The sequence below is a fragment of the Juglans microcarpa x Juglans regia genome, chromosome 6D (assembly GCF_004785595.1).
Source record: "Juglans microcarpa x Juglans regia isolate MS1-56 chromosome 6D, Jm3101_v1.0, whole genome shotgun sequence".
Lineage (NCBI taxonomy): Eukaryota > Viridiplantae > Streptophyta > Magnoliopsida > Fagales > Juglandaceae > Juglans > Juglans microcarpa x Juglans regia.
Window position 1 is genome coordinate 9,540,534 of NC_054604.1, and position 9,019 is coordinate 9,549,552.

Genomic DNA, 9,019 nt, shown 5'->3' on the forward strand with positions numbered 1-9,019 from the left:
TATGGACCTCATTCAAAAGAGACTCCCTGGATTGTGTTTTGATCGCTTTCCTAGCCTCCTTGATTGTGGCAGTCTTCATAGAGACCTAATGTATTTCAAGTTTGAGAACATATGACTAAAATTAGAGGGATTTCTCGATAGAATCCAACAATGGTCGTCTTCTTATCAATTTTATAGAAACCCAAGCTATATACTTCCATTCAAATTGATATCCTTGATTCATGGGAAATGGAACAACTCAAATGACATTTGACAAGTTAGAGGTTAAACAAATATTAAAATGCTTGGCAGGTGACAAAGCTTCAGGTTTGGATGATTTCTCTATGGCTTCTCTGCAAACATGCTGGGAAGTGTTTAAAGAAGACATTATGGGGTCTTCCATGAGTTTCATGAAAATTGAAGGTTTGAAAAAAAGCCTAAATGCAACTTTTATAGCTCTCATACCAAAAAAGCCTAGCATAGTAGATGTAAAAGATTATCATCCCATTAGCTTGATGGGCGGGTTGTACAAAATTCTTTGCAAAGTATTGGAAAATAGGTTGAGCAAGGTGTTGGAGAAGTTAATATCAAAACCTTAGAATGCTTTAGTCAAAGGTAGGCAAATTCTTGACTCAGAGCTTATTGTCAACGAATGTTTGGATAGTAGACTCAAGTCGGTAAGTCGGGGCTTTTGTGTAAGTTGGATATGGAAAAAGCATGTGATGATGTCAACTTGAGTTTCTTACTTTACATGCTTGAGAGAAGTGGCTTTGGTACGAAATGGTATACATGGATCCATCATTGTATCTCTACAACATGTTTCTCTATATTGGTGAATGGCACATCAAAAAGCATCTTTAAAAGCTCACAGGTATTAAGACAAGGTGACCTTCTATCTCCGCTACTTTTATTCTTGTGATGGAAGCTTTTAGTAAGATGATTTTAGATGTCAGGGAGGATGGGTTCATATTTGGATTCTTGGTGGGAGAGACAACTACTGGCTAGCTTACTAAAGGCTCTCCCATTGATCATATCTCCATAACCATTATTCGCCGATGATACCTTAATCTTTTATGGGGCCATCCTTGATCAAATCCGACTTTTGAGGGCTCTACTTTGATGCTTTGAAGCTGTATCTGGATTGAAAGTAAATTTGGCCAAATTAGAAGTAGTATTAGTGGGGGATGTTCCTAATATGGAGATGGCTTTCATTTTGGGATGCGAGATATCTCAACTGCCCACGAAATATCTTGTTCTCCTGTTGAGTGCTAGATTCAAATCAAAATCTATTTGGGATGATGTTCTAGAAAAAATGGAGAGGAAATTAACTAATTGGAAGATGATATATTTATCGAAAGTTGGTAGAGTTACTTTAATAAAAAATACTCTTTCCAATTTGGCAACATACTTCCTCTCATTATTCTTGCTCCCCGCCAAGATGGCTCATCGCATGAAGAAACTCCAATGTGACTTCTTATGTGGGGGAAGGGAGGAGGGGGAATTAATGAAAATTTTAAATTTCAATTGGTGAAATGGGCTTCAATATTTTCTCCAATCAAAGAAGGAGGTTTGGGCGTTTTGAACTTGAAATCCTTCAACAAAGCCTTGCTTGGTAAATAGTTACAGAGATATCACTATGAACGATGGGCCTTGTGGAGAATCATCATCAAATTGAAGCATGGGGAAGCATGGGGAGGATGGTGTTCTAATGAGGTGGGTGGACCTTATGAAGTGGAGTTGCGAAAGCACATAAGAAGGGCTTGAGATACATATGCACATAATATTCGCTTGACTGTGGGTAATGGAGCCATAGTCAAATTTTGACATGATGTATGGTGCGCCAAGATGGCTCATCGCATGGGGAAACTCCAATGTGACTTCTTATGTAGGGGAGGGGGAGGGGTAATTAATGACAATTTTAAATTTCATTTGGTGAAATGGGCCACAATAGTTTCTCCAATCAAAGGAGGAGGATTGGGCGTTCTGAACTTGAAATCCTTTAACAAAGTCTTGCTTGGTAAATGGTTATGGAGATATCACTATGAACAATAAGCCTTGTGGAGAATTATCATCGAATTGAAGCATGGGGAAGATGGGGAGGATGGTGTTCTAATGAGGTGGGCGAGCCTTGTGAAGTGGAGTTGCGAAAGCACATAAGAAGAGCTTGAGATACATATGCACATAATATTCGCTTTACTATGGGTAATGGTGCCAAAGTCAAATTTTGACATGATGTATGGTGAGGTGAGAGGGCACTCAAGAAAACCTATCCACAAGTATATGGTTTAGCAAGAATGAAACAAATCTTGATTGTAGACATTATTCATCTCCAATGGTATTCCCCAACCAAATATTATATTTCCTAGAGATACACTACATTGGGAAATTTACATTTTTTCAGCATTCCTTGACCTTGTGTATTCCACCCATTTGTTAGGGGGAGTTGAAGACAAAGTTTTTTGGTGCCCCTCTAAGAAAGGGATATTCACAGTCCACTCTTTCTACCAAGGCATGACCATACACAACACAAATCCATTTTCATGGAAGACAAAGGCATCTCTAAAGATAACCTTTTTTGTATGGATGGCTTCTTTGGAGAAGATCTTTACTCTAGAAAATTTGAGGAAACGTCAAACCATAGTCATGTATTGGTGTTGTATGTGTAAGAAGAGCAAAAAGTCCGTTGACCACCTATTACTTCATTGTGAGATTGCCATGACTTTGTGGAATGAAGTTTTTGCTCGGTTGTGACTAGCTTGGGTGATGCCAAGAAGGGTAAGAGATCTCTTAGCTTCTTGGAGTTTGATAGACATTCGGGCCAACTCTCAAATTATTTCAATATGGAAGATAATCCCAACATGTCTATGGTGGTGCATTTGGAGGAAGAGGAATGCTTGAAGTTTTGAAGATCAAGAACGATCAATGGATGAGTGTAGAAACTTATTAAATTACTAATTTATTTAAAATTATATATTTTATAATTTTAAAAGTGTGGAAGTTTTTCTTCTATATATAAAGTTAATTACATCGATCCATCAACTATACCATTACAAATAATTTAAAAATAATTGAGTTTAGTATATGAATAAAAAACTAGCGAGTATGTCAAATTAAATTTCCGACTATATTTAAAATTAATATCTTAAATGAAAATTATATTATAATTAAATTATAAATTCTTATTTAAAATTAGCAGCCTTTTCGTTTTCTTCACTATTGATTTTTTTTCCCTTGTTAACTTATGCCATTTTAACTTGACACATTGTACAAATAGAGATTTTTTTTTTTTCTATTTATTGCATAATGCCTCAAGGCATTCTACCTTTGTTACAGAGTATTTTTATTTAGTAAATCTATATAATTTTCAAAACATGAAGTTTTGCTCCTATAAAGTCGTTTCTTCAACAGTATCTATTCATTGTAATTAGTAACAAAAAGTCACATTATTCACTCTCCATTTGTGTGGTTTTCATATCATATATATCATGAAGTTAAAATTAGAAAATAAAAAGTAATATATTTGATTGAATTGCTAATTTAGTAATTTAAAACAAAAAGTACTAAATAAAAAAATATAATTAAATTACGTCTAATTTATATTTGAATACTAGTGGTCTAGCTTTAAGTTTTCCTGATGGTTGCTTTTATATTTTTCAAGTCATTCCCTTTTATTTTTTATACTATATAAATAACACTTAGATAGTGAGATAAGATAAGATAATTTTAGATGAAAGTTGAAAGTTGAATAAAATATTGTTAAAATATTATTATTGTTTTGAGATTTGAAAAAGTTAAATTGTTTATTATATGTTATGTGAGAATTTGAGAAAGTTGTAATGATGAAATGAGATGAGATGAAACTGTTTCTGCAACCAAACTAGGCCTTAAATCTCTCACTTCACACAACTAAGGTTTGTAAGATTTCTCATGATCTTTAGCATATAGCAACAGAGGAAATTAAGTAAGGAGTTAGAATGCTAATACCGACACTCTTCTAAAGGTTCTATGTAGTTATTTTATAATGCCTGAAAGTATGTTAACCAAGATCCAAAGAGCAATTTTTATTTGAAAGAATTAACTATTCCTGCATATGTTTACGATTTTTTTTTAAAATAAAGGTAACTTCCATTGCCACAAATCAACCAATACAATGTTTATCCTGTAAAACAAATCTCTTCTATCCAAAGTACTTGTTCCTCATTGTAAGAGAGTGCAAGTTTAGCAAGCTGATGATCCACTTTATTACATTCTCTATATGTATACAAATCTAAAAATCTCAAGGGGTCCATCTTCTATTCAAAGTACTTGTTCCTCGAGGTAAGAGAGGGCAAGTTTAGCAAGCTGATGAGCCACTTTTATTACTTTCTCTATAGAGTAATATTAGATACAGTCGTGGAATATGCAAGCACTGCACAATTCTTTTAAAAAAAAGTAGGGTTCACTATTAAAAAATTAATTTCTTCTTGCAAATCTTATATTTACTCACTTTTTTCAAAGAGATTACACGGCATTTGAGCACTCCACGACTGCAAATATCATTTCTCTTCTCTATATGTATGTTGAATCCTCCGATTGGATTGAAACACTCTTTTAGCATCATCTACCTCTGCCCAAACCACGACCAGTTCTCTTCCTTGTATGTTTCCTAGTAGTTTAGCTGTAAAGCTGGTTCCTTAGCAATTTAATGTACACAATGTATTTATGCTGCACTAATTGGTGCTTTAATGGGCCGAGTTACAATGGTAAGTTGGCGTGTGCACTAGCTTAGATTTTCTTTGTATTTTAGGATTTTTATTCTTCTCTTTGTAAAATTTATAAATGCAAAATATACTTGCATAAAAAATGAACTCTTTTTTCCCCCTTTTTCTAACATTTTTTTTTTTTTTTGCAGCAAATGATTTATCATTTATTATTTACATTTTGAGTGATTTCTAATTTTAGCTGTTAGAAAAACCAAGGTGTTCATGATTATGGTTAATTATTTTCCTTTTCCCTTCTTAGTATTATGAAAACACTTGAAAGGTACCAAAATTGCAGTAATAGTGCATTGGAAGCCAGCCAACTAGTCAATGAGACACAGGTAACTTTATACTTTTGCCCATGCATTCTAGAGTCAGACATCCTAAATGTCTCATATATGTTAAGCACACACTGTAAAAATTAACATTACCATGAGATTTTCATGATTCTTAAAACTACTATGTAGTCTGGCATATGACATGACACTCAATTCTCCTGATTAACTTCTTTTTCCCCTTATGTTAACCTTAGCTCGAATTTATTTCTAGAGACTAGAGGAGTCTAGCATATTTCAGTAATGTTATGACAAAACTGACAGCCATTGTGTCTCAAAGCAGAGCAGCTACCAGGAATATTTGAGGCTAAAAGCAAAAGTTGAGGTCCTGCAGAGATCTCAGAGGTAGTCTGCAATCTTTATTTTTTCACATTGATTGGTGCCATTTGTTTGTCTTATTTTGATTTTGACATTTGCTGCAAGTTCTCAGTGATGCCAATAAAACAATCTATTCAAGCTTATTTTGAATATTACAGAAATCTCCTTGGAGAAGACTTGGGCCCATTAAATACCACGGAGCTGGATCAACTTGAGCATCTACTAGAGATATCATTGAAGCAAATTAGATCAACAAAGGTAATAAATTCATTTGATTTACTGTGAAGTGTAAGTTCAAACTTTAACCTTTGTTCTTTTGAGAGGGAACTGTGAAGTTGAGAAAATGCCATTTTATTTACTGTCATTACTTTAACTGTCATCAACGAAAACTTGGTAGATTTAACACAGGGATCATCAAAAACTTGGGATAGGCCTGATAATGAACAGTCAATTTGGACTTACATGTACACCCCAAAGGTAACATGATGTTCTCACCAGAGGTCGGGCAATGTCTGCATAGTGTCCAACAAACTTTTCCAAAGATAAGCTTAATTAGACATGAGTAGCTTGTATGAGAGGGGACATCACCGAAGTACTTGTGGTCACTTAAATGTTTTCAGACACTCAGTACGTAGTTCAATCCAGGATGATCATAACATGGCTACTTTTTTCTTTTCTCAACCATAACATTCTTATATATATCTGTTTACAAACACCATGATCCGGTAAGGACATCTTTCTTAATTTTGAGTTCTCTTCCAGTTGTGTTGGTCAAGCAAGACTCTGGCGTTAATGAGATTACTGTCATAACCAAGCTCAGTTCGTGCAAGTTTGGTTTGGTTATGCATGGGAACAGAACTTGGCCCATCGATAGCCCACCCACCCAAGTTCTAGCTAGCACTACCCATATACTATACTTTTTATCATCATTCTGAAAAACTAAAAATTTTTGTATTTCATAGGAAAAGCATTGGATATCCATCATAAATATAATTACTTGCCTACAGTTATATATTGTCTGCATGATCATGATGACATGATGTTTTCTTCTCAGGGGGTTAAAATTAAACTCGAATTAATTGCAGTTTTTTTTTTTTTTGTCAGTACTTTAGTGTCTTAGGGATTTTCTAACTGGTTATTACATGATGATTTCCAGACTCAAATTTTGCTTGATCAGCTTGCTGATCTTCAAAGTAGGGTAAGCGCGCACCTCTGAACACGTACATGATCTGTTTTCTATGCGCTTCCATGCCACAAGCTAGATATTGATAAATACTGCATTATTTTTGGGTCAGGACCAAATGCTGGTGCAAGCTCACAACGCATTAAGGAGAGAGGTACCAATCCCAACTCAATCACGTCGAAGTTTGATTCCAATAAGGAAAATAGTGACCTCATTATATCATGTCACAAGCTCTTAAATATATTACCTGATTGAAAAATTCATATCCAGTATACATGCATTTATAGTACTGTTAATATTATTGATGCCCTGGTTTATATTCTCCATATATCTCTCTTGCAACTAGCTTATATGTAGATCAAGATTTTCTGATTTTCTGACTAAATATTTTTTACAATATAGCCAAAAGTAGACATAGCATAATCATCTCATTGTATTTGCGTTTGGGTAGTGAGGTATTCTGAGATATTCTGTGAATAGTAGTAAAAAAGTAATGATAGAATATTGAATAATAGTGAAAATCATATCCTGAATCTTCCCTACATTACAGTTAGAAGAAAGTAATGCACAAATTCCAATCCGACTAGCATGGGAAGCCGGAGGAGCTCAGAGCAGTCAGTGCAGTCACCTTCCTCTTCAATCTGAGGGGTCCTTTCAACCTTTGGAAGGCAGTTCCACACTGCAAATTGGGTACCTGATCCGACCCTATTAATATGGAGTAATCCTATTCATACTATTATTCATTCTCTCCCTTAATATCATAATTATCATCACTGGTTGCAGATACAATTCAGTGGCTTCAGAGGAGATGATCATGAATGTTGGCAGCTCAGCTCAAAATGTCAATGGGTTCATTAATCTTGGGTGGATGCTTTGATATAGATATTGTGGGCAAGCATATAATATAATGTTCACTCTGTGGATATATATATATGTATGTATGTATGTATCAGATCTCTACTTGGACTATTTATTTTTGATTTATAATGCATGCAGCTTGTAATTCATTATCTTCAAAGACAATAAGCAAATATAGCAAGGACGTGTTGAGGACATAAATGGTTAAATTTACCATATCTCATTAGTTAATCTTTTCGAACAAGTGATGATTTTACATAATATCATAATAGAATTATTGAATTCGAGTTTCAAATCCCAACTGTACCTTTGACCCCCATTAATTAAATTGGTTATTGATTATTTTAGTTATCAATACATGTTTATGCATATCAACATATATATATATATATATATTCATTCTGCTCATGCAAGAAGAATCCAGGTAATAAAAAAAATATTTGTTGGCATGATTTATTGACAAAATCAAGTTTAGTTGACTTTAATATATTTGTTTGAGTTAATTAGAAGAGGTGATGACCGGTGAAATAGTAAAGAAAATGGCTAGATCATGAAGTTGCTGGAGTGGTGTTTAAAATCAACTCAAATGAAGTTCAGTCAGAGATTCGTTCAGTTTGTACGTGCTCATTGTTGGCACAAACAAAATTGAAAGAGAGCTTGTTTGACTTCTGTACAACATTAACTCGAATTAATTTAGGACACGGAATTAAAAAAATATATTAAAAATATTATATTGAAATATTTTTAAAAAAGTCTGTTTTTAAAAAACTAAAATAAAGAAGGAAAATAAAAGAAAATAAAAAATACACGTGGCCGAATTTGGTCCTCCATGATGGCTGGCGGCATTCTTGCCGGTCTTCTTTTTTTTTCTTAATTTTTATTTATTTATTTATTTATGTTTGTTTCCCTTGTAACGTCGTAGAGACCAAATTTTAGATTTTTTGAGGCACAAGATCAGGTTGTTCCACAAAAGGTAGAATTAATACACGTACAGTGCACCGCAAGAAAAAAAAGGCAATTCTCCGCGATTTATTGATTGCTGCAATAGAAATCGCCGCAATAGTATATATTTTGTGACGATTTAAAACTCGCCACTAAATTTTGTTGCAAAAGCACAGATAAATTAAGTCGGTCTTATCTATATTTGTTGCAGCGAATATACGTGTTTTTACAGTGATTTAATTTACCGGAAAAAGAAAACACATGCTGCAACGCATAAAATCGCTGTAATTCAACTCAAACTATTTAACAATATTTGAACTTTATAACATTTTTTATTTAACATTTTCTCTTTCATTTTATAAAATCTAAAAAATACTCAACTCAAACTATCTTACTACTATTCATAAACTATCTTATTATTATTCACAAAATTCTTATCTATCTCACTTCCCAAAAGAACCAAATTATGATTGAAAAAGAGATAATATGAGATGAAATCTATTTCCAAATAAGTTTTAACATGCAAAGGGCCATGTATGATACTATGGGCAGTACTGTTAATTAAAAGCATATAAATCAAACCCATATATTGACAAAGTTGTCTATACGAGACCCACATTAAAAGTCGTCTATAATCAAATCCATATATTTACAAACTTGTTTTA

The 9,019-nt window shown here is 33.6% G+C and overlaps 1 protein-coding gene across 1 annotated transcript in view; it reads left to right on the forward strand.

Annotated features, from left to right (window-relative positions):
• Window positions 1-7,464, forward strand: part of LOC121235101 (MADS-box protein CMB1-like) — a 32,251-nt gene extending 24,787 nt beyond the window's left edge. The window contains exons 2-7 of the mRNA XM_041131335.1: window positions 4,981-5,059; window positions 5,337-5,398; window positions 5,530-5,629; window positions 6,476-6,569; window positions 6,667-6,708; window positions 7,105-7,464. Of these exons, the coding sequence (XP_040987269.1) occupies window positions 4,981-5,059; window positions 5,337-5,398; window positions 5,530-5,629; window positions 6,476-6,502 (268 nt within the window). The 3' untranslated portion in view covers window positions 6,503-6,569; window positions 6,667-6,708; window positions 7,105-7,464. The remainder of the gene's footprint in view (window positions 1-4,980; window positions 5,060-5,336; window positions 5,399-5,529; window positions 5,630-6,475; window positions 6,570-6,666; window positions 6,709-7,104) is intronic.
• The last annotated feature ends 1,555 nt before the right edge of the window (window positions 7,465-9,019 follow it).